The sequence below is a fragment of the Zalophus californianus genome, chromosome 4 (assembly GCF_009762305.2).
Source record: "Zalophus californianus isolate mZalCal1 chromosome 4, mZalCal1.pri.v2, whole genome shotgun sequence".
NCBI lineage: Eukaryota > Metazoa > Chordata > Mammalia > Carnivora > Otariidae > Zalophus > Zalophus californianus.
In genome coordinates this window covers 29272324-29297526 of record NC_045598.1, presented here as the reverse complement: position 1 = coordinate 29297526, position 25203 = coordinate 29272324, and the positions used below count along the sequence as shown (strand labels likewise).

The 25203-nt window shown below is 43.9% G+C and overlaps 1 protein-coding gene across 1 annotated transcript; it reads left to right on the top strand.

Annotated features, from left to right (window-relative positions):
- Nucleotides 1-1113: 1113 nt before the first annotated feature.
- Nucleotides 1114-23757, top strand: SF3A3 (splicing factor 3a subunit 3). Its single transcript, XM_027569900.1, has 17 exons — nt 1114-1446; nt 1734-1781; nt 3708-3760; nt 3858-3963; nt 6323-6395; nt 6755-6846; nt 8253-8335; nt 8990-9128; nt 9828-9896; nt 10331-10398; nt 10557-10664; nt 11628-11697; nt 13900-14064; nt 14160-14270; nt 15392-15482; nt 22387-22442; nt 23451-23757. Exons 1-17 carry the CDS (start codon nt 1351-1353, stop codon nt 23526-23528), a joined length of 1506 nt encoding a protein of 501 aa, XP_027425701.1. The 5' UTR covers nt 1114-1350; the 3' UTR covers nt 23529-23757.
- Nucleotides 23758-25203: the final 1446 nt, after the last annotated feature.

Below are 25203 nucleotides of genomic sequence, written 5' to 3'. Positions count from 1 at the left end.
GAGGGAGAGGGAGAAGCAGGCTTCCCGTGGAGCAGGGAGCCCGATGCGGGGCTCAATCCCAGGACCGTGGGATCATGACCTGAGCCGAAGGCAGACACAACGACTGAGCCACCCAGGCTCCCCTGGATGTACCATTTTTTACTTAACCAGTCCCCTTTCTTACAGACGATTAGTTTTTTCGCCACATGTGAACTTCTGTTCTTTTTGTTTTGTTTTGTTTTTAAGATTTTATTTATTTCAGAGAGAGAGAGAACGCGCCCACTGGCAGGAATGACGGGGAGGCAGGGGCAGAGGGAGAAGCCGACTCCCTGCTGAGCAGAGAACCTGATGCAGGGCTCAATCCGAAGACCCTGGGATCACAACCTGAGCCAAAAGCAGATGGTTAACCGATTGAGGCACCGAGGCGTCCCTCCACATCTGAATTTCTTTTTTTCTTTTTTAAAAAATTTATTTATTTATTTGACAGAGAGAGACACAGCGAAAAGAGGGAACACAAGCAGGGGGAATGGGGGAGGGAGAAGCAGGCTCCCCCCCCCACTAGGGAGCCTGATATGGGGCTCCATCCCAGGACCCTGGGACCATGACCTGAGCCAAAGACAGCCGCTTAAGGACTGAGCCACCCAGGCGCCCCCACATGTGAATTTCTTTTAAAAAAGAAACAAAAAACAAAGGATTACTGACAAGGACACTGAGGTCTAGAGAAGGGAAAACCGTTGACAGAGTCACCCTGAAAGCTAAGGACTCAAGGTCCGGTCCCCCAACTCCTATACAGGTTCTTCAACTACTCCTCAGTCTATAATGTCCCTGCCTGCCCCGCTGGCCTCATAAAACCCTGGGAAGCGGGGCGCCGGGGTGGCTCAGTCGTCAAGCGTCTGCCTTCGGCTCACGTCGATCCCAGGGTCCTGGGATCGAGCCCCGCATCGGGCTCCCGGCTCGGCGGGAAGCCTGCTTCTCCCTCTCCTGCTCTCCCTGCTTGTGTTCTCTCTCTCGCTGTGTCTCTCTCTGTCAAATAAATAAACAAAATCTTAAAACAAAACAAAACAAAACAAAAAACCCTGGGAAGCCAGCCCCTCTACCTCAAATTCCTGAATTTCTGTACGCCCCCTAGAGGCACCTGGAAATCGCTCTGCATCCCTCCACCACACCTCCGGCCAGCAGGGGGCACTGCTGCCATCTCGATAGCACAGACTGTGTTCACCTTGTGATGCTCCCTTTCTTCGAGCCTCGAGGCACTTCCGGCACCCGCGGAACTTTGGTGCAGCCGGACGCTCAGCGTGGGGCGCGGGCGCGCAAAGCGACAGGAGTCGTTTCCGGCCGTGTCGGTGGTCGAGGTGCAGCAGCGGAGGAAGAATGGAGACAATTCTGGAGCAGCAGCGGCGGTATCATGAGGAAAAGGAACGGCTCATGGACGTCATGGCCAAAGAGATGCTCACTAAGAAGTCCACGGTGAGTGGGGCCTGGGCAGAGGCTACGTCCAGGCTGGGCCCCATCCCGGTGTTTAACCTTGGAGAGCTTTCTTTGGCCCCGAGACCCTCCCGCGGCCCACCCCCGGCTCCCTCCGGGGCTCTCTCTCAGAGCTCTGGCCGTGGTAAACGTCCCCCGAGGCCCAGCGCCCCCCGAGGCCTCGGCTGCAGCCGCTGAGACAGAGGCGGGTAAGCTCCGCCCTCGGGCGGCCTTTCCACCTTCAGAACTCCCGACTAACGGCGTCTGTGTCACCGTTTGCTTTTCTCCAGCTCCGGGACCAGATCAATTCGGACCACCGCACACGGGCCATGCAAGATGTGAGTGCCCCGTTGTCCGATTCTTTTTGGGTCGGGATGAGGTGGAAAAGAGGGGAGGCGGGGTGCGGGGTCTCAACATGAACCCTGGCCAAAAGTAGCCAGATTGACCAGTTGCGGGTTGTCTGCCTGGAGATGTCCTCGCGGCTACGAAACCCGAGGGTGCTGAACTGCCTTTCCTCACCTCTGTGAATGGGACCTCTTATTCATACCATCCTGTGCCCCATGATGTACAAAGAATAGTTATTAGGAGTCAGTGGCCCAGACGCAAAAGGTACCAACCCTTCTCTCCCCCACCCCCCCAAATGCTGGGTATTAGTGTTTTCCTCCCAGAATACCGTTTTGAAGTTATTTTTACGTACCAAACTACATTTGCTTAGTAATAGTTCAATTTCTTACTTTTAGGAAATGAATCAAAATGTTGATACTTATTGCTGAATGATAGGCAAATGAAGGTTATTACACAGTGCTCTCTATTCTTGCATGTATTTGAAATCTGTTTAGGAAGGATTGAAAGACCTAATCAGAGTTTCAGATTTGCAGGAGATAATTAGTATCATTAGCCCCTAGTTCCTTATTTAAATCCCCAAATCCGAAATACTGTGAAAACAAAGTTTCTTTGTGTTATGGGGTGGGGTGGAGGTTGTACTTACTTGGTGCAAAATCTGACTTAATCTCATTTGGCAGCAAAACCTGACCTTAACAGATAAGCTTTTTATCGTCTTTATCCCACTTAGTAAATAATGCATAATTTTCGTTGCAGAATTATTAATATGTGTTCCAGATTCCAGTAGGGATGGCACATGATATATAATACCTTTTCCAACTTAAAAATTCCAAATTCTGAAGCAGATCTGGCCCCAAAAGTTTTGAAAAAGGGACCAGGTACCGTGCTGTCTTGAGTTTGAATTCAAAGTTAGCTGTGAGATTTTATTTAGCTTATACACTCAGTCAAGCTTTTTCAAGTAGTGAAAATCATCCTGGGCTACACTTTTATCTTTGAGGGTCTCAGGTGGGAATGGGAACTGCTGTTTAGCAGAGGGTGACTTTTTTTTTTTTATTTGACAGAGAGAGACACAGTGAGAGAGGGAACACAAGCAGGGGGAGTGGGAGAGGGAGAAGCAGGCTTCCCACTGAGCAGGGAGCCCGATGTGGGGCTCGATCCCAGGACCCTGGGATCATGACCTGAGCCGAAGGCAGACGCTTAACGACTGAGCCACCCAGGCGCCCCCAGAGGGTGACTCTTATGTGGCTCTCTGCCTCTTCTAAGGACAGTTAATTTTTATTTATTATTTATCAGTGATAAATATAGGAACACTCCACCCTTCAAAAGGTGCCACTTAGGTAGTCTTTACCTTGACCTGTTTTAAAAACTAACCAGTGGTGTCTGTTAAAGGTACCAGAAAGCTGGGGCGCCTGGGTGGCTCAGTCGGTTAAGCGGCTGCCTTCGGCTCAGGTCATGATCCCAGGGTCCTGGGATCGAGTCCTGCATCGGGCTCCTTGCTCAGCAGGGAGCCTGCTTCTCCCTCTCCTTCTGCCTGCCTGCCGCTCCCCCGCTTGTGCTCTCCCTCTCTCTGTGTCAAATAAATAAATAAAATGTTTTTGTTTTTTTTTTTTAAAAGGTACCAGAAAGCACAGGAACTTTTGGGGGGGGGGCAGTGAGAGGGAGAGAGAATCCCAAGGAGGCTCCATGCCCAGCTCAGAGCCCATCACAGGCTCGATTTCACAACCCTAAGATCATGATTTGTGCCAAAATCAGGAGTCAGATGCTTAACCACCGTCACCCAGGCACCCCCAAAAAGCACAGGAACTTTTAACACCACGTCTCTCAGGGTTTCCCTAGGCTTTGACTAGTGAGCCCTGTTGGTTGCTTAGCCCTATAGTTGTACAGATTGCTTTTTTCTGATGGGTTTTGTGTTTGCCTTTCAGAGGTATATGGAAGTCAGTGGGAACCTGCGGGATTTGTATGATGATAAGGATGGGTAAGTGATAGTCACTTCTAGTCCAGAAGTTAGTGCCTCTGAGGAGCTATGATTAAAGGGACTGATTTTGTGCACTATGTTCTTTGGATTTTTCCAGGTTACGAAAGGAGGAACTCAATGCCATTTCAGGACCCAATGAATTTGCCGAGTTTTATAATAGACTCAAGCAAATAAAGGAATTCCATCGGAAACACCCAAATGAGGTATGAGACTCAGAAAGTATTTTTTCCAAACCTGCCTAAAGAGCATACTAAAGGAAAGATGTAAGGAGAATGGAGATGCACCATTCAGATGTCCCGTCAAAATAACCTGCTGTTTAGCTGCAAGGAGCATATTTAGCTGACATCCTACAACTCCAGTGCTTTCAGTTTCCCCTCATCTTTAGGCCAAGGCCATACTCTTCCTGGGTAGCCCCAGCCAGTGACTGAGCATAAATGAGGCTACTGTGGTCTGGCTATTTCCATTCAATGCAAGACTCTTGTAATGAGTAGTCTTTGCTCCACAGCTCCTCACTGGGAGGATAAAGCCTTTGTCTGAATCACAGTGTAGGCTCTCCCTGCCCAATCATGCTCTCTTAAAGGTTTTTGTCTTTCACAGGCATTACCCCCAACAAACTCCTTGCGCTTCTAACTCTGTCTTGAAATCCGCTACCTAGGGGATCCAACTAACACAAAGAGGCTCTACTCACTTGCAGTGATCATTACACTGTCAGGGCTTAGCCCAGAGGCCAACTCTTAATGAATATCTTTCCTAGTCCACTCCTCTCTTCCAATTTTTATGATGTGATTATATTTTATGACAGTGAATGTGTACCCCACTGAATTATAATAGTATAAGGAGCAGGGATTATATCCCAATTATCTAGAAGCCATTGAACATCTTGAACAGCTGACCAGAGTTCTAGGGGGGAAAGGGAACAAGACCATGGCTGTAGCGGATGTGGAGAGGGATGGGTCATAGATTATTCTGAGCTTTCATGACTGTGTAACTGGAAAGTTGTTTGTTCCCTTGGGGGAAGTAAAGAGGTAACCCACTTAAAGTGGGAATGGATCTTTATATATGTAGCTTTTCAGGTAATGTTATAAAAGTAGAAGTGTTCTGTGAGTAGTAGAAGTTAGGTGACTAGGGTCAGGCAAGAGATTTTAAAAAAGCTTGTGCTTTAGAGAATTATCTCATAGACTTGATGGTTGAAGCCATGAATCGTAGGGTTCTGGGAAAGAGACAATGCAAAGGTAGACTCAGAGGTGCTCCACGTGCTGTGAGGGTCTTATGACAATAAGGTACTTAAGTGAAGTGGAGCCTGGGAATACTTCCATCACAGAGCTCAAATGACAGCTCTAGGGCATGTCTTACTGAAGCTAAGCAAAACCGTTTCAGAAAGGAGGCCACTGGCATCAGCTGTTGTTGACTGGTAACTGCCAGGATTGCTGCCTCATTTGAAGCAGTGGGAATGGAAATGTGGTCATGGGCAAAAGTGGGTCATGGGGAAGCAAAAGTATGGATGGGGGGGACAGTCATTTAAAAGCCTAGCAGATTGGCACCTGAGTGGCTCAGTCATTAAGCTTCTGCCTTCGGCTCAGGTCATGGTCCCAGGGTCCTGGGATCAAGCCCCGCATCGGGCTCCCTGCTCAGCGGGAAGCCTGCTTCTCCCTCTCACACTCCGTCTGCTTATGTTGTCTCTCTCACTGTCAAATAAATATATAAAATCTTTTAAAAAATAAAATAAAAATTTAAAGCCTGGCAGAGAAAAGGAGAAGCAGGAGGATCATAAGGAAGCTAAGGAACATGTGCGTGTTTAAGGGCGCAGGTAGAGAGAGGAGGACACTGGAAATACCAGAAAGAAGACATTGAAGTTAAGGGAAAGGAGATGAGGGTGCTTTCTCACACCAGCAGAAGGCTTCCCACCCCTTTGAAGCATCGAGAGGGAAGTCTTTTGCTAAGAGAGAAGACATGAGTACCATTCTGATGTGTTAACCTTATTCCAGCCTTGGTAGAAAGGTGATGAGAAATAGATGGTTTTAAGAAATGATTGGAAGGATGCCCAAGATATACTAAGTGAGGGAAAAAAAGGCCAAGTATGTGAAAAAAGAAAATACTTCACACATGCCTATATGTGCTTGTACATATGCATATATTTAAATATACAGAATAGTGGTTTGCAAATTTTGCGGGATATGTTTGAATCCTCTGGGGATTTTTCTTTTTTAAAGGTTTGATTTTTTAAAATACTCCCAGGTGATCCTAATGTTGAGCAAAATTTGGAAACAGTTGGTATAAAAAAGTCTCTTAACAGTGCTTATCTATTTGCAGCAGAATTAATAAAGGAGGACTTTGGTTTTGCATTTTGTGTTTTGAGTTTCTGTGAGCATGTGTTACTTCAGGAGTTTTTAATTAAACAGTACAAAAAAAGAGAAAAAAGCAAGGTAATTGCAGAATAATAGTAGGCTCCTAATGAAAAATCAAGTCTCAAATGTGAGAAGGCTAAGTTACTATACGGTCCATTTTTGCAACATTGCAACTTGTTTGTTAAAAATCCACCTGAATTTTTCTTTTTTCCCTCAGATCTGTGTGCCAATGTCAGTGGAATTTGAGGAGCTTCTGAAGGCTCGAGAGAATCCAAGTGAAGAGGCACAAAGTAAGTAGGATTCAACATTTCTCTCTAGCACTAACAAAAGTGCAGGTTAATGACAGAGCTAAGATTTTCCCTGAGAGCCCTAGAAAACAGAGCCCCAGAGAAATTTATAGCCAGGTTCTCTCTGCTGGTTTCTGGGCCCGATTGACATCCTAAATTGGCCTTAGACAAAATAATCATTTTGTATTACCCTCACTCAAATTCACTGGCCTGGAAAACCGAGGTCTGTTCACTCCATGAGCATAGGGAGGACATTGGGTGAAAGGCTGTGTCATGAAACAGAACTAACAGTCCATTTCAGAAGCCACGTCCAAGAAAGTGGTCTTTAATGTCTGAATCACGGATATCTTTGATTCTTTCAGACTTGGTTGAGTTCACAGATGAAGAGGGATATGGTCGTTACCTGGACCTCCATGACTGTTACCTCAAATACATTAACCTGAAGGCCTCAGAGGTAGGGCCAGTGGCAGCAGCGAGGGGGAGTGGGTCTGATTGTGGGAGTGGGTTAGGATGTCAGGCTTTCTGGACAGAAAGCAATTAGACTATCTTCCTTGTGTTTTGTAACCCTTATAAAACACATAATGGGCTTTCTTGGATGCAAAATGAAAGGTTTTTATACAGCAATCTTTATTTTTAGTTTTTAAATTTTTTTTAAAAAATTTATTTAGAGAGAGAGCGCGTGTGTGCATGCATGCACAGGGTAGGGACAGAGAGAGAACCTCAAGCAGGCTCAGTCTCCTGACCTTGAGATCATAACCTGAGCCAAAACCAAGAGTCAGACACTCAACCGACTGAGCCACCCAGGTGCCCCTATTTATTTTTATTTTTTTAAGTAAACTCTGCACCCAACATGGGCCTTAAACTCATGACCCTGAGATCAAGAGTCACATGCTCTATCAACTGAGCCAGCCGGGCGCCCCAAGCATACTGTTTTCTTAATAAAAGTTACTGCTTATTAATGCAAGCATATTTTGCTTTTATAAACGTAAAATATTGTTTTTAAAAACTCACAAATACATATTGAGCCCCTGTGTTAGGCACACGGTACTAGGTATGAGAAAAATATAAAAACATAATCTCTGCCAGCAAAAGGCTACTTAGTGTCTTTTATCACAAGAGTTGAGATTGAATGTGACAATCTCAGAAAGGTCACAAGGACGTGTATGATTAAGTTCCTTGTGGAGTTGTGAGGAAATGTCCCAAAAGTTCAGTGACTGTACTTTTAAGCTCCAAGAGGGCAGGTCCTGGGGCACCTGGGTGGCTCAGTCGTTAAGTGTCTGCCTTCAGCTCGGGTCATGATCCCAGGATCCTGGGATCAAGCCCCGCATCGGGGTCCCTGCTCCGCGGGAAGCCTGCTTCTCCCTCTGCTTGTCCCCCTGCTTGTGTTCCCTCTCTTGCTGTCTCTGTCAAAAAATAATAAAAATCTTAAAAAAAAAAAAAGAGCAGGTCCTGTATCTGTCTTGTTCTCATCTGTATCCATGTACTTGGTCCACAGACGCTCAGTAAGTGACGACATGAGTGAAGAAATGGCACCTTCAGGACCTTGGTTTAGGATATAGTGGGTGTCAGAGCCTTCAACCTTGCATGCAGTTAGTGTTGGACGAATCTTTCTTTTGTTTACTGTTTATTGACTCGATCTTTATTTTGCAGAGTTAATTACATGTCTAATAGTCTATTCAGTGCAGTGGAATTAACACCCCAGGTAGTGTAGGAATTAAATGATGGGCGAGAAAAAGACTTATGATGAGCCAGGCCTTGTTACTTTATTAGACAACACTCAGTTTTGATCTCATTTATTTGAGACTGTAATGAAACTTGGTGCAAACCCCTAACTGGATCTCTTGTTATTTTTCTTTTCAGAAGCTGGATTATATCACATATCTATCCATCTTTGACCAGTTATTTGACATTCCTAAAGAAAGGAAGAATGCCGAATATAAGAGGTAGGCATTGCTAGCCTCTAGGCCTGTCCTGGATTTGATTAGAAGGTTATTTAATGTAAAGATTTGATGGCAGAGTTCTGAATTTTATTGCCTGAAAGAAGGACACAAATGACTTCCAGGTTTATTGGAGGATAGGGATTTTGAATGCCATAGTTTTAAACATTTGTCATACTCTGGCTCTGGAAGAATGTGCATCTGTTGGCACATCTGTGATCTTATGCCCATGCTTTTCTCTTAAATTTGTCTCATTGTAGGAGGAAGTCTCATTCAGGGATCTGTGTCTTTGGAGTTTAACAAGAAAAAGATTAGCATTTCTCATTGTGACTGAAGTGAGGTGCCTGGCTGTGATGTATAGATGGAGAGTTTTGTGTTTTTATGCCCCTGGTTAGTGATCGATACCACTGATTTCCTCATTTTCTTTTTACCTAAAATCTTTTATGTGAGTTAAGATTTTAGTATTTGAAATTACGTCATGAGGATGAAATGAGATCAGAAAGTGTAGAATCAAGATGACAGGAAAAAATTCAATTGCAAACTCATTCTAAAAATTAGTATTATTACTTATAAAAACGTTATCACTGGAATTATATTTTACAGAGCATAATGATACATAAAAAATACAAACTCTGCTTTCTCTGTATTGTTCCTTTTTAGATACCTGGAGATGCTGCTTGAGTACCTTCAGGATTACACAGATCGAGTGAAGCCCCTCCAAGATCAGAATGAACTCTTTGGGAAGATTCAGAACGAATTTGAGAAGAAGTGGGAGAATGGTACCTTTCCTGGATGGCCGGTGAGCTTCAGTGGGGTTGGGGAGAGGACATGCAGAGGAATTGAATTGTTTTACTTGAATATTGAGCCTCCACCTTAGGGCATTAGCTGCTGATCCCTCGGGATCAGCTGTGACCATGAGGTGTCCTCTGCTACGTATGTCAGGTTTTCTTCCCATGTGTACTTTGGAATGAGATTTGTCAGGACGTTCTTGCCATTGGCTGAGCCCAGCATTTTTGCCAACTATGTCATTACTGTTGTGTGGTTCCTATTGACCCAAAACTGAAAAGATTATGTGCTAGAATCTCCATCATGTATTTTCACTCCTGGTGATAAACTTGAGTTTTCCTGAACTCTCAGGGAGAGAATGAACCATCTTGTCTTTGGCTCTGCTCTTATGGGAATTCAATTCATAGTCACGCATGCTTATAAGAAAGAGGCCACCTAGGCCGCCTGGGCGGCTCAGTCAGTTAAGTGTCTGCCTCCAGCTCAAGTCATGATCTCAGGGTTCTGGGATCAAGTCACGCATCGGGCTCCCTGCTCAGCGGGGAGCCTGCTTCTCCCTCTGCTGCTCCCCCTGCTCGTGTTCCCTCTCTCTCTGACAAATAAATAAATAAAACCGTTAAAAAAGAAAAAAAAAGACCATCTACCACCTGGTAACGTAGATAGATGGCTCTCTTGTCTTCTTTCTAAACCTGGATCTTACTCTTCTTCTTTCCAGAAAGAGACAAGCAGTGCCCTGACTCATGCTGGAGCCCATCTTGATCTTTCTGCATTCTCCTCCTGGGAGGTATGTTTTCTTTAGTAACTGTACTGGTCTCGCCTGTTCACTCCTCCGAGAAACCACTCAATTACCTGTTTCTAATTACCATGGATGTGTTACGATGAGACACCAGTTCCTAGGACCAGGCACCTACAAAGAACATGGAAAGATAAAGCTAAAAAGAAAAAAAAAACTTACTCAATTGCTTTGAGAACTGTAAAATAATTCTAACTAAACTATAGTGGAGGTAATCATTACCAGTATGATTACATATGAACTTGACCACAGAGTCAGTCCTTTGGAGAGTTTGAGCTTAGCGCTAGGTATTGGCTATGTGATGTATGGTTTTGCCACAGCTTTAAGAACACCCAGACACCCGCCTGCAAAGACCCTAATTTAAACATTTGTTGTTTCTCAAAATCTACTTATATCAAATTGTAACTTGGCTCTTTTTTATGTAGGAGTTGGCCTCCCTGGGTCTGGACAGATTGAAATCTGCACTCTTAGCTCTAGGCTTGAAGTGTGGTGGGTAAGAGACTGCTTTTTCTATCAGAACTGTCCCATTTTACTGTATGTTTGCACAATAACTGACTCTGAATCCATTCTTTCTGTTATCCCGTGCTGCAAAAATATGCAGGCCTATATGGTAGAGTAACTCTGAAACCCTTTCCCCTCCTGTCTCCTTAGAACCCTAGAAGAGCGAGCCCAGAGGCTCTTCAGCACCAAAGGAAAGTCCCTGGAATCACTTGACACCTCCCTGTTTGCCAAAAATCCCAAGTCAAAAGGCACCAAGCGGTGAGTGGCTGGGGTGGCACCTCTGTGGACAGTTTTAAGATTTTATTCCCATGCAGAATTTTTGCCACAGCAACCTGTTTTACTGACATTATTGATTCAGAGAGATCCAGTTTGCTCTTCTTCTCTGCAAATGGTAGAGTGCCGTCATTGTTCTACACCAAGGACCATCTACTCCGGTGATTGAGAGCGAGTTAATGTTGAAACGGCTGTAGGTACTTTTTGTTACCTCAGGAGGCTGTGGAGCCTAAATAGGTTCCAAAAATATTTTTCTAAGTTTATTTTTACTAATGACAGTTGAATCTTTTTTTAATTGAAGTATAGTTGACACACAATGTTATATTACTTTGAGGTGTACAACATAGTAATTTGACAACTCTGTATGTTATGCCGTGCTCATCACAAGCATACCTACCATCTGTCACCATAGAACACTATTAAAGTGCCATTGGCTATGTTCCCTGTGCTGTACCTTTCATCCCTGTAGTTGAATCTCTTCTTGAGCCACATGCTTATACAGGGTATGTTTTTAATATGTGTTTTGTAATTCTGAAAAGTAATTGTTACCCTGATACTTTGCAGATAAGGACTCAGAAAAGTTATGGAATGTGCCCGCTATCTTAGAGTTACTAAGTATTAAGGATCAGGATTTGTGCCCAAGTCTGCCTGTCCCAGAGCTTGTCTCCTATACCACATGTTCTTTGTAGATTATAATGATTGAAATTTAAGTATCTTGATGTGTTTTGTAAACACATCTTCTAGAAAGTGGTCAAAGAGGAAGCTTCCATTCATTCCAAGAAATAACCTTAATACTTCAATCAGCAAGTCCTGAGCTGAACAAAGCATTTGCCTTCACAGCATGACATTTGTTACATGCTTGTAGTTTTTAATGCACCCTTGGAATAAATGTTCCAAGGCATTGGGTAAAAGAATTCTTGAGTGATATAGCTTGTTTCTTGTTTCCAGAGACACTGAGAGGAACAAAGACATTGCCTTCTTAGAAGCCCAGATCTATGAATATGTAGAGATTCTTGGGGTAAGTAATGAACTCTGCTGAGAGCAGTAAATATTACAAGGTATGGGAATCAGAGAAATGTGAACTGATGGGATTTTTTTTTTTTTTTTTAGGAGCGAAAGAGGAAGGGTAGGTGTTAAACTAGTTCAACAGAAAATAGGGTTCTCTCAGTACTTGACCCTTCAGTGAGGTCCTGTTCTGTTCATAGGTGCCTATTGTTATGTGATATTCCCAAGATTGCCCAGTTTCCATGAGGCCAAGCAGAGAGAGTAGACTCCCCTCTCAGCGTAGTATCCAGAATGGTGTAGGTTCTTTGCATTCCAGAATATACCTAGAAGTTCCCGAATATACCTAGGAGATGGAAGCAGATATTCAAAAGGTATTAGGAGAAAGTCTCCCTACAGCAGCTTTTCAGGTGTAACTTACTACGAAAAGACAATACTTACACATTCAGAAGATAACGAATTTGCTAGGGCTAGAATGTTAGTGGTACAAAGCTGGCTATGAGCTGCTTCTTGAATATTCTTTTAAGAAAGCCAAAGGGTGGGTTGGGAGTGGGAAAAGGCCTCACTGGACAGGATGCTAATCTCAGAGAAAAAGGAGGAGGAATACAAGGGAAATCACTCTTTCAGGGAAGAGAAGGTGGAAGAAAGGGCAGCACTCATCCGGAGAAGATGGTCAGTGTCTCTGGGAGTACTGCAGAAGATCAGCTTTTCAGAGAGTGTCTGCTTTGTACAATTTTCAGCTGCTCTCAGAGCCTTTCCCTATATTGATGTTCAGATGGCGTTTTGAGTGATGGTTCTGGCTCAGATAGCCTGTTTACATGTCTCTGTCAGTTGCATGGATGTTTTCATTCTGCCTTTGTTTGAGGACCATGCATATGATATCATAGAACTCGTCACCTGTTGGTTCCCAGCTGCTTTCCTAGTTAGAATGTTGGACACTGGGGCCACCAATATTCTCCACAGTGAACTTGGCTGTGCTAGTATGGGCAGCAGTCTGAGTTGCTAGTCCTCTGAAGATGATTGGGAGGCTAATTTGTATCCATGACCTGAGATGCACCCACTACTTTCTCCCTCCTTTGAGAGCATTTGGCTTTCCTTGCCAGGAGGTGGCACCACTCTCTAGAATTCCAGCCAGAATGGTTTTCAGGAGTTGCTCTTATTATGTACTGATAGGATTTTTACTCTTATCTCACCATTTATTGATACCTGTTGGTTTCCAGACATCTGCTCAGTCCTTGGATACAATAGTGAATATGACATGTCTCTTGACCTTGAAAAGGCCACTTTGTGGTTGGGGGAGATAAATGACTGCAGCACAATCTGATGCCTGCTACACCACATTGAGATGTGTTTTCTAAGAAGAAAGAGGGAGAAAGAATGTTCTAGGAAGGAGAGGGGCACCTGGGTGGCTCAGTCGTTAAGCGTCTGCCTTCAGCTCAGGTCACGGTCCCAGGGTCCTGGGATCGAGCCCCACATCGGGCTCCCTACTCAGCGGAAAGCCTGCTTCTCCCTCTCCTGCTCCCCCTGCTTGTGTTCCCTCTCTCGCTGTTTCTTTCTCTGTCAAATATTTAAAAAAAAAAAAAGTTCTAGGAAGCAGAAACAGGAAGGATGAAGGTAAAACATCATGGAGAGAAAGTAGATATTAGGAAATAATGAGAAGAAAACCAGTGTGTGTGAAGTGTGCCTTATAAGGGAGGGAGTGGTTAGAGAATAATTTGGAGAGTTATGTTAGAGATTTGGACTTTGTTTTTAAATAGTAGAAAGACAATAAAAATTTTTTAAACAGAGTGTACCATTAGATTGGGGTTTTTTAAAAGTACATAAATTTGGGGAAAAAATGGAAGTTGGACTGGAATGAGGAGAGACTCAGGGCAAGTAAGAAGGTTGTCATCTTGGTGAGGAAGAAGAAAGGACTGGGTAAGGAAATATTTTTAGAGACAGAAAAGACTTTGTTCTCTTTTGTTCTGCAATAGTCGGTGGCCTCAGATGAGTATCTTAGGCAAGTGACCTAAAACCTTTGACTTTTTCCTTCGGGATCAGGGAGAGCCTATTGATAAGATAAGGAATTTTGATATGAAGGCAAGATTGTCCCTTTATTGTACAAGTAAGAAAACCGTATCCTTGGAAGTGAGGGGTCAGCAAGGGTTGTAGAAAATTGCCCTTCTTGTTCTGCACTACTTTTTTCTGACTTTCCTTTTCATTTCTGGACCTGACTTAGGAACAGCGACATCTCACTCATGAAAATGTACAGCGCAAGCAGGCAAGGACCGGAGAAGAGCGAGAAGAAGAAGAGGAAGAGCAGATCAGTGAAAGTGAAAGTGAAGACGAAGAGAATGAGATCATTTACAACCCCAAGAACCTGCCCCTCGGCTGGGATGGCAAAGTACGTGCCAGCATTACCACCTTCCTTTCCATCGCCCATTCAGGAAGCAGATGCAGACACGAGTCTAATACTGTTTCCTATCTGATTTCTTTTAGCCTATTCCCTACTGGCTGTATAAGCTTCATGGTCTAAACATCAACTATAACTGTGAGATTTGCGGAAATTACACCTACCGAGGTCCCAAGGCCTTCCAGCGGCACTTTGCTGTAAGGAATTCAGAGCCATTTCTCCTGGAAAGTGAAGTGTGAAGCACACAGCTTTCAGAGAGGATAAGAACAGCTTGAGAAGAGCACTAGTATCCAGAGCTTAAAGAGAAGCAAGGAGTGGATCTAAAGTCAAGCATGTGGCATTTGACCTTTGGCACCGTGCTAGCCTAGAATAATGCCTAAGATAGTTTCTGGAGGCATTCTGGCACTCGGCTATTTGAACCTCATTTCCGTTTGCAGTTGTTTGTTCTTGCACTTCTCTCATTTTATCTCTCGGTACCTTAGACCATCCTCTGACTCCTTGCTCACTTCTCTACCCACTGCTAGTACATAGGACCAAAGAAGGGACTGGCTGCCTCCATTTTTGTGTCTTAGATGGGCCTTTTCCTCTTTGAAAAATAAGAACTAAGAATAACATCTATCCAGCAATTCTTGAGACAAGGCATTATCTGGGTAGTACTCCAGGAAGTGGATTCACCCTTGTTGCGTTTCTGCCTTTGATTCTTAGTACTTGGAAGGAAGTTTTACAAATGGAAAAGATTTGCTAGACCAAGGATTAGAGAATGTATATGAACACCTCACTCCCTCCCTCAGACATCCATATCACTAACTGATCCTGGGTCTTTTCTATTGAACCCCTGAGTCATCTCTGAATTTTTCTCATTACTACCTCCAATGCATTGGAATTTGCGGCCAGGATAAAGCCCATGCCATTTGCCATCCCTGAGCCCAAACTGTCATTGTCTCTCCCTGCTCTTTTTCACATCCTTCCCCCTTACAGAGGGGACCTGCCATCAGTAATGCTTACTCATGCTGGTGGCGGGGGCTGCGTGGGAGTTCACTGGTTAATTAGAGTTGTGTTTTTCTGTGGTCTTGACCCAGGTTTTGTCTGGACTATTACTGGATCTGGATCTTGGAGAAACCAGCCCAGTGAGGAAAACAATGCAATGCTGCTTCTTATCAGTCATGGCCAGCTGTTTACAAACCTGGCCACAGAAGGAAGGCCGCCATTAGGTGGAGTCTTTTGCAAAGGGTCAGGTTAGGGTTTATGGTTAGGAGTTTGTGCTCTGTGCTTAGTCATTCCTATTTCACATGGTCCTTTTGCTTCTCTCTTCTCCCAGGAGTGGCGTCATGCCCATGGCATGAGGTGTTTGGGCATCCCAAACACTGCCCACTTTGCTAATGTGACCCAGATCGAAGATGCCGTCTCCTGTAAGTATGCTTTATTTATGGTTCCTAGGCGCCAGATCCAGTGGCCACTCGTACAGCTCACAGCCCCCAATACTCTGGTGTATCCAGGTCTAGGGGCAGAAGGTTGTGGATGTGTAAAAGCTTCTACAATCACACAGTAACTACATTTTTGAGGGACATGGGTTCGTCAGCATACTGATTGTTTCCCTCTTGAGGAGAGCCCTGTGCTAGCTATAAAACAGGCCTGTTCACTGGGGCCTTTGAACTTCTCTGTATGGAAGATTTTGAGTGAATGGGTATATGTGTTTTTTTGAATTGATGTTAATGGTTTAGGAACTGCAGATATTAAGGGGAAAATAGAAATGGGCTCGGTAAGCTTACTTTTGAGGTGATAGCAGATGCACAGAAACAGGGTAGCAAAATACCTTTTGTAGAAAGAGCTGAGCAGAGTGCATGTCGGGAAACGTGTTGTTAAAGCACTCAGTGACCTCAGTCACGCTCCCTGTTGGCCTGGCAGCGGTAACTTTTCCTGCCATTAGCATCACCCTTGAAGGCTTTCTGTTTCTTTCTAGTTTGTCTCTTCTCTGTCGTGTTTTCACTTTGAGCTGGCTAGACTGAGAAGAAAGGAGTCCTGCCACTCCACTTTGTGAAATTTCAGACAGTCCCCCCCCGGGTTCACATCACACCGCTCAGCTGGTTGGCCAGCTGACTCCTTTGGCGCCTTCTCTGGGGTTGTTTACATCCATTGCAGAGCCAAATAAGAAACAACCTTCTAAAGAGCTCCCTGAACAGTGGTGAGCACACTTACCCATGGTGAGCGTTGAGTGACACAAAGTTGTCGAATTCTATGTCGTACAGCTGAAGCCAACAGAATGTCGTATGTCAGTTATACAATTACCATACAGTAGTACGGGGCGGCGGCGGGGGGAAGCCTCCCTGATCCTGATTTAGCCTGTGGGTTTGGAGGACTTTTTTATTGAGTTTTTTGTATACAGTCAGCTTTGGGGACTTCCCACTTTCTTGTCTTTCCTTACTCATTTACAAGTCAGGATCATATAGTACCTCCAGTCAGAATTATAATGTGTTTCATTATCAGATCATCCAGTTCACTTCTAATTTACTTTTCATTTTTGCCCTTCACTTTGTTGAGAGGAAATTAAAATAGTAATGAAATGTCTAGAATCTTAACACTGTATTTTGAATGCAGTCTCATTTTAAGATGTATTTTCCAGATGTGTACCACTAGTAAGTAGGTCACAGTTCATTTTTTGTGTATTTTCTTATGTCTTGCAATTTGCGTGACTTAATTTATTATTTTTGATACTTTCAGATTGATGTTGACATCATTTTAAGCTTACAGTCTTGCCAACTGCTAAAACAAAAGTCATACTTTTATTAATTTTGTTTGTCTCATGGATAGTATCCTAAGCATTTTCCCCAAGTCTTATGTTAAATTAAATCGAAGTAGGTGATAGGTCATCCTTAACCTGGCTGGTGTTTTCAAAGGAAGTGATTCTTGTGCATGTACACTGATTTTAAGATTGACTCATGGTTTTATTAATCACATTCCACAAGAGAAAGATTGCATTTTTACCACTTTTTATCGGGCATTGGATTAAACAGCATTCCTAGATTGTTTCATACTGGTGGTAGATACTCTTAATGCAGTTAGTTATCCTATTAGGATTTTCTTTAGAAGTTTTATATTATGTTCGTGAAAAAAGATGTGCTTCTTGTTTTCCTTTGAATTACTTGTCAGGTTTAGGGATCAAAGCCATTTTTAGGACATAAAATGGATGGGATTACGTGCAACATTCTCTTCTGTCATTTGAAACTGTTTATATTTAAATAGAGATTACTTCTTCATACAGAGGGACCAACCTAAAAAGATTGTCCAGTTAATAACCCATGTAATTCCTTGATTTATTGTGACAAAGTGGAAACCAAGTGCTTCATTTCTCTTTTGTTTTATTTTTCCTACCAGTACTTTCTGTAATCTTAGGGTTTTTTAAATTCCTTTCTTAAGTCTTTAGGTGAGAACTTTCTTCTCTTTGTTTCTTTATTCTTTTTAATACAGGCGTTTAAACTAGATGTTATTCTTTTAAAAATCCATTAGGGATATCCATTATTGATATGTTATATTTAGAGCTTGATTTTTTTTTTAAAGATTTTATTTATTTATTTGAGAGAGAATGAGAGAGAGCATGAGAGGGAAGAGGGTCAGAGGGAGAAGCAGACTCCCTGCTGAGCAGGGAGCCCGATGCGGGACTCGATCCCGGGACTCCAGGATCATGACCTGAGCCGAAGGCAGTCGCTTAACCAACTGAGCCACCCAGGCACCCTAGAGCTTTATTTATTAAAGATGTTATTTCTGATTCTTAAATTATTTAAAAGAGTATTTTTAATTATATAGTTGATTGAGGTAGGAGGTCACCCACATTTTCAGAAGAGGAAAGTTAGGTAACTTTTTCAAGGTCCCATAGCTTGTAAATGGGAAAAAGCCAGGGATCAAACTCTTTCCACAATGCTGTACTGCCTTCTTTCAATCACCCTCACCAAATAGATTTTTTTTTTAAGATTTTATTTATTTGTCAGAGTGAGAGTGCACACAAGCAGGGGGAACAGCAGGCTGAGGCAGAAGCAGACTCCCCGCTGAGCAGGGAGCCTGACGCTGGGCTGGATCCCAGGACCCTGGGATCATGACCTGAGCTGAAAGCAGATGCTTAACAGACTGAACCACCCAGGCATCCCACCAAGTAGATTTTTTTAAAGAGCTCATCATCAGAGCACCTGGCTGGCTCCATTCAAAGAGCATGTGACTCTTGATCTCGAGGTTGTGCGTTTGAGCCCCACGTTGGGTGTAGAGATTATTTAAATAAATAAAATTTTTTAAAAATAAAAATAGCTGGGACCCCCGGGTGGCTCAGTCGTTTGAGCATCTGCCTTTGTCTCAGGTCATGATCCCAGGGTCCTGGGATTGAGCCCTGCATCGGGCTCCCTGCTCAGTGGGGAGCCTGCTGCTCCCTCTGCTTGCGCGCACACACGCTTGCTCTCTCGCTCTCTGAATAATAATAAATAAATAAATATTTTACTTTATTTTTTTTTTAAAGACTTTATTTATTTGACAGCGTGAGAGAGAACACAAGCGGGGGGGAGTGGGAGAGGGAGAAGCAGGCTTCCCACCAAGCAGAGAGCCCAACGCGGGGCTTGAGCCCAGGATCCTGGGATCATGACCTGAGTCAAAGGCAGATGCTTAACGACTGAGCCACCCAGGCGCCCCAACAAATAAATATTTTTAAAAAATAAATAAAAATAGTTAATCATTAAGTTGATTCCAGGAAGAAATAACATGCATTCTCTCCTTGGTCATACCTAGATTTTTTAGAAAAACATATTTTTCCAGAACATTGTTGGCAGGTTCATGATTATTGCATTCTTCCATTATCCAAATTATTTTCAGAATCTACCTCTTTTTTTTTTGAGAGAGACTGTGCAAGCTGGAGACTGTGGGAGGGGCAGAGGGAGAGAGAGAGAATCCTAAGCAGACTCCACGCCCAGTGCAGGGCCCAGTGTAGGGCTCCGTCTCCCAAACCTGAGATCATGACCTGAGCCGAGATCAAGGGTTGGACTCAACTGACTGAGCCACCGAGGCTCCCCCAGAATCTCTTTGATTCAGGTGCCTCGATTAATCAGTTTCTGTCATACACATGTTTTTATTAATGCCACTTCTTTGATTTGTTGCAGTATTTCCATCCATCATGACTTTCCTTAATATTTTTAGTTTCTCTGTGTAACATTTATAGTTTTACCTCTACCTCAATATCATTTCGTTCTTTCACTTTTTTACCTCACCCTCAACAGATCATAGACTTATTACATATTTATCATCACCTCTCCCCTTCTCGTTTTCCCAGGCATCGTTCCTCCTTTTGAGTATCCTAGATTAACTCTCTGGCTTCCTTTCAGACTTTCAGTGATTGTACGCATACTGGCTCCCACTGGATTGTGACAGGCTTTATCCCAGGTGTCTCACTAGCAGTAAGCAATTAATTACTGAATGGAGGTTAATTCTGTTATGGTGTAGAGTTTCTACAATTTTTCTTCATTTCCTGTTGGTGGTAGAATTCCTTTTTATTAAACCTGGATTGTCTTTTTTTTTTTTTTTTTAAGATTCTGAAGTAGACATCTTAGGAATGTTTGGTTATAAGGAAGAAAGCCTATTAAAACTAACTCAGTGCCTTCCACCCTTTTTGCAAGAATATGCTTATTCATCTGTGCTTTTCTCTGTACATACACCTCCTCCACTTTCTTGTATCTTTTCACCTGAGTTCACATGTGGACAACCCTAGCCCTGCTCTGATGCCCTTCCTCAGTTTTCAGAGCCTGCTCTCGTCCAGCTCCATCAGGGTCTCAGTGTCCCTATTTATAGGACTGGGGGGAGACAGTAGGGAGATGCAGCTGGGTCCGGTGCCATCTGTAGTCCAGTCAACTGGGTCTCCAGTAGTCGGTGGCACAAGTGGTTACTGCTCCTACACATTGAGAAGACATGTTCCTTAATAAGAGGGTGGGCAGGGAAGTAACCATTGCCATAGCTTTTATGCTGGATTTACTTGTTGGTCTTTGTTTTAGATCATTCTGTTAACATTTTTCTTCTGGAGTTTTTAGCCAGGAGGGAGGGATTTGGCACTGTCATTTAAACTATAGTTATTTGTTTTTAATCTAAATTTTATTTTTATCACCATCATCATTATTATTACTGTTTTAGAGAGCGTACACGTGCACACAGACACACAAATGGGTGGGGTGGGGGTAGAGGGAAAGGAAGAGTGAGAATCTTAAGCAGGCCCCACACGTGGAGCCCGATGTGGGGCTTTATCTCAAGATCCTGAGATCATGACCTGAGCCGAAATCAAGAGCCAGACACTTAACTGACTGAAGCCACCCAGGCACCCATACTTTTGGGTTTTTTTAAGTTGAAAAAACAATTAAGAAAGAGTCCTGTGAAATTGCCACCAGAGATCCCCGTGATTTAGATGGGTGGTCACCATTGACCAGTATTCACTAGGTATACATTTATCTAACTGATAAACTAATAGCATCAAGTTCATTTACCACCATGCTGTCTACAATAATAGCATAAGAAATTTAGATGTTGTAATGAACTCTGTGGACATTGCCAATGAGAGCAGTGACTTTGCTAAAATCATGATATCCTATGTCTCTGGCTTTTTATTGGGTCAGCTAGCTCATCAAAAACAGGAAATTCAATTCATTTGCTTCACTTACTCTTAGCAAATCCACACTGGCGCCCAGAGGTGATCCCATTCTTTTCTAATTGTTTCCAGATCCCTCTGAAAAATATCCCCCTTACTGTTCCATAGTTTCCTACATCCATTTTTTTCCTTAAAAAAATCGTGACAGCCCCCCAAAAAGAAAAAGCAATCACAACAGCATTTCCAATCTCTAGTATTTTAGTACCACTCTGGATTGGATTCTTGAGTGGCCTGGACATAGAATGTGACAAGACTCTGCCCTGGTCCTTGTAGCACATGATAAATTTTCTGTGCGCATGTGATGTGCATATTGTCTGGGCCTGAAGACTTCAGCTCATTTGAAGCAATGAGCGAGGAAGGAAAGGATGATGAGGCAAGTACACCAGGGACAGAGCTAAGCACTTTCTCATATATTGTCTCCTGTTTCAGCCCCCGTCTTAGGAATAAGCTTGCTCTCTACGGTATTTCTTCCACTCTTGTCAAGTATTTTTTTTTTTTAATATTTCTTGTTTTTATTTATTTTTTTAAGATTTTGTGCATTTATTTGACAGCACACGCACAAGCAGGCAGAGGGAGAGGGAGGCAGAGAGAGAGAGGGAGAAGCAGGTTCCCTCCTGAGCAGGGAGCCCGATGTGGGGCTCAACCCCAGGACCCCGGGACCATGACCTGAGCCGAAGGCAGACGCCCAACCAACTGAGCCACCCAGGCACCCGCTAGTTTTTACTTAAATTTCAGTTCATTAACACATAGCATCAAAGTAGTTTCAGAAGTAGAATTTAGTGATTCATCTCTTACATAGAACACCCACTGCTCATCACAATATAATCTTGTCAAGTTTAGAGTTGCTCTACTTGGTGGGAAATGTGGAAGCATCTAGGAATCAATATTCCTAACACTGGTAATATTTTGTGTCTCTCCCTCTGTGGGCCTGTCCTGGCCATTCTGTGTGGATCTCTGTTGTGCGAGTGCACCTCCTGGCAGTCTGACAGCGTTAGGGCTCTTTCCTGGTTCAGTGCCCTGTCCTGCCTTGTGTATATGTGCTTGCTCCTTCTGAAGCTGTGGTCTTCCAGTTCTGGAAGCGTCTGCTCCCTTTCATCTTCGTCGGGATACTTTTACTGAACTGTCAGAGTTCTTGTTTTAAAATCTCCAGTGTTTGCTGAGCCATCTTATCGTTCAGATTTTTTGGCCATGATATTTCCACCTCTTTTTCTTTTTTTTTCCTCCTCTGAAGCTTTTGAAATCTGCACACCAGGCTTTAAATAAACATACTTGACTATGTCTAGTGTTCTCTTTCTCTTCTGTAATGAAGTTTAAGACTATAATGTCACTTTCTCCCATAATTCCCATATGTTGTACCATATTAACTTCTTCCTTTGAGGGTATATCAGTTCTCTGTTCTAAGAGGTCTTTAGTTATATTTGGTCCAACTTTTCTTTTACAGCAAAGCAAAGATTATGGTAAGTTTTGCCATGGAAGGGGTTTTGTCTGTAGGTGGTCCAGAACTGAAATTCTAGTCTGGGGCAGACAAAAGTCCCAAGCACAGGGTCATCCAGGGGTCTTAATGTCTTAATGGGGACAGGGGTGTTGTAACTCTTGTCTGCCTGATGGATACTCAGTCCAGTCTTGACTGCTTCTCATTTCTCATCCTGCAGTGTGGGCCAAGCTGAAACTGCAGAAGGCATCAGAACGGTGGCAGCCTGACACCGAGGTGGGTGCTAACGTAGTGTCGGGAGAGTGTCAAGTGACCGCTCTGTCATCCTGTAGAAGGGAGGTGAAAGGCGGTCCCTGGTTCACAGTAGTGGCGAGTATTCTGTGCCAATATCTGTAAATTGGCTCTTGACATGTAAGCCTAGTTTATTTGTGACATGACATGTGTCAGACTTGAAATGTATGTCTTAAGACCAGTTGTATTCTGCTCTTGAAATGTTGAAGTGGCAAGCAGGAGTACCCAATGTCTCACCCCGACATGAGGATTCATAGGCTAAGAAGTTGTGAATCCATATCATAGGTTAGGTCTCCTTTGAGGAAAGCATCCAGTGAGAGATGAGCCTGTCTCATGGGGTGGGGAGGCATCCTTGTTGGTCTTGAGATAGTCATCCCAAAGAGCAGATTCAGAGTTGAGGAATGACATGTATGTGAGTTGTGGTAGCTGTTCCTTTTTTTTTTTTTTTTTTTAGGTCAGTGATTTCCAGTATTCCTTTTTTTTTTTCTTTTTTTTTCTTTTTTAGAAGCAAAGCCCTTTACAAACTGTAATGTAGAATTCCGGTATAAGTATATAAAATAAAGGAGGATTATACTGGAAAGCTGAGGAAGCGCAGCCTTCTCTGCCCCCCTTTTAAACCCTCAGTGGCCTCGGGTAGAAAGGGCAGAAACCTAGGGTCTTGGGAATCATTTGAGAACTATTGTCTTAGGTCACCCTTTCTCAACCAGCATTCATCATCTTAGAAATAGAGAGTGATTTGAACGAACTATTTTCTCAGGTTTCCCAAAGATAGGTCATAAAGGTACCATCCTAGAGGCCTGGGATGTGTTAGTTCATGACATACAGTAGATGCCTTAGAGCAGTCGGTTTGATTCTCTTGCAGAAGCCCAGTTGAGAAAGGCTGTCTTAGATGAATGCCGTGAAATCAAGCCAGGGTGAGCTCAGGTACCCAGAGGCTCGTTCCAAACGTTTCTCCCAGGAGGCATAGCTAATAGTGTGCCCCTTTCCTTTCAGGAAGAATATGAAGACTCCAGTGGGAATGTTGTGAATAAGAAGACCTATGAGGATCTGAAAAGACAAGGACTGCTGTAGTGTTCGGGGACGTATCTCAGCTTTCGGGCTTGCCCAGGCTTACCTGAAATCTGCTTTTTCTATGTCTCCCAACCAAATGCTCCTAAAGACTCTGCTACTTAGTCTTAAGATCTAGCGTGCATCTTGTAAAAAACAAGGCATGCTGGCAGATTGCAGGGTTGAGATGTGTTTTATCTTTGTTTTATATTAAAAGATTCTGTCAGAAAATAAACCCAGCCCTTCTTCGGAATGTGTCTTGTTCTAAAGCCCAGGATTATGGACTAACTCAGTCCTTTAGTTCTTAACACCTCCCTATCTCTTTCTCATCAATTTAAGTAGCAACTAAGGTTTGAGGAGCAGTGATGTTACATTTCTTCTGTTAGGTAGATCTGACCTAACCTCTTTCCCCAGGCTCATTCGCTGCGGTGCCCCCAAAGGTGCATCACCCGGGATAAGCCCTGCCCTAGCTGAGTCAGCCAGTTATGCATGTTTTAGACAAAGATGGGGAGGGTGAGCCAGGGCCTCTGCTGAGGACAAGATTGTAGCACCAAGATTTGCTGCCTTTATTTGCATAAAGGAAGGCGCTGAGTTGTCCTGGAATGGTCTTGCGCCTGCCCCCGCCCCTGCCTCACACCTCAGCAGCCTGGTGCCCAGTGGCTCTAAGACCAGCTGTGACTTCACCTTCTTGCTAGTTCTTTGGTGTTCCTGTCAGTCTGTTTCTTCTGCAAGATCCCTACTTGACTAAGAAGTGGCTGATATGCTCATGAACTCCAACCCCAGGTAGCCAAGATTTGGGTGGCATTGAGCAGCTGCCCTGAGACCTGGATCTGGTATCCCGAACGGAAAGACCTAGGGGAGCCAGGGAAGCAGTGATCCGCCCACAGGCACGATTGTCTGAAGCCCGGAGCCTCCTCCAGAACAGGATTTCTCTGGAGGCCTCCTTTGGCCCTTAGCACTCAGACCTTCAGTTTGTCTGTCTGTAATCCGCTTGTAAAAATCCCAACTCCAGAACTGCGCTTTCCCTCGAGCCCCTGTGTTGCCCTGGTCATCTCCACGGCAGTAAGCTCTCACCACCCCTGCCCTTGTGGCACGTCACTCTGGGTTGGTGTTTTCCCTCCTGGTTTAACCGTCCCTTCCGGCAGGTCCTTACCTGTTCATTTGTGCTTTGACTCCTGTTGCTTAAAACCCCAGTTGGACAACCTCTCCAGGGACTGAGCTTCTGAAGCATAGTGAGTGGATAATTAAATCTAATTGAGCAACTAGAAACACTGAATACCAAAAACTGGCCCAAAATGCAAGGAGACCCTGCCATTTGGGAAGAGAGTTGAACAAAGCCTTGGAAGTGGGAAACGTGGAGAGGGCGCATCCGTCCAGTCTTCCTGTTGGTGCAGTAGCAGCACTGGGGCTCCCAAGGGATGAACCTGCTGCTTTCCAACTGCCCCACCCCTCAGAGCCTCCTCTTCAGGAGTGGGTACCTGGATTCCAGGGTACATGCAAGAACCTGTATTCTACCACGTGGAGGGGAGGCGGGACCAGGTTCTGAGGAGTCCTGCCATCACCCTTGCCCAGGTAACCGCCGCCCAGCAAACTGTGCACCACAGTGGCCTTTGAGGAACCCTGGGGCTCTTCCCTGTCACAGCTAAGGATTCTTTTCTTCTTTGTTATATTCATCCAAATATTTTTTAGTGCCTTCTGT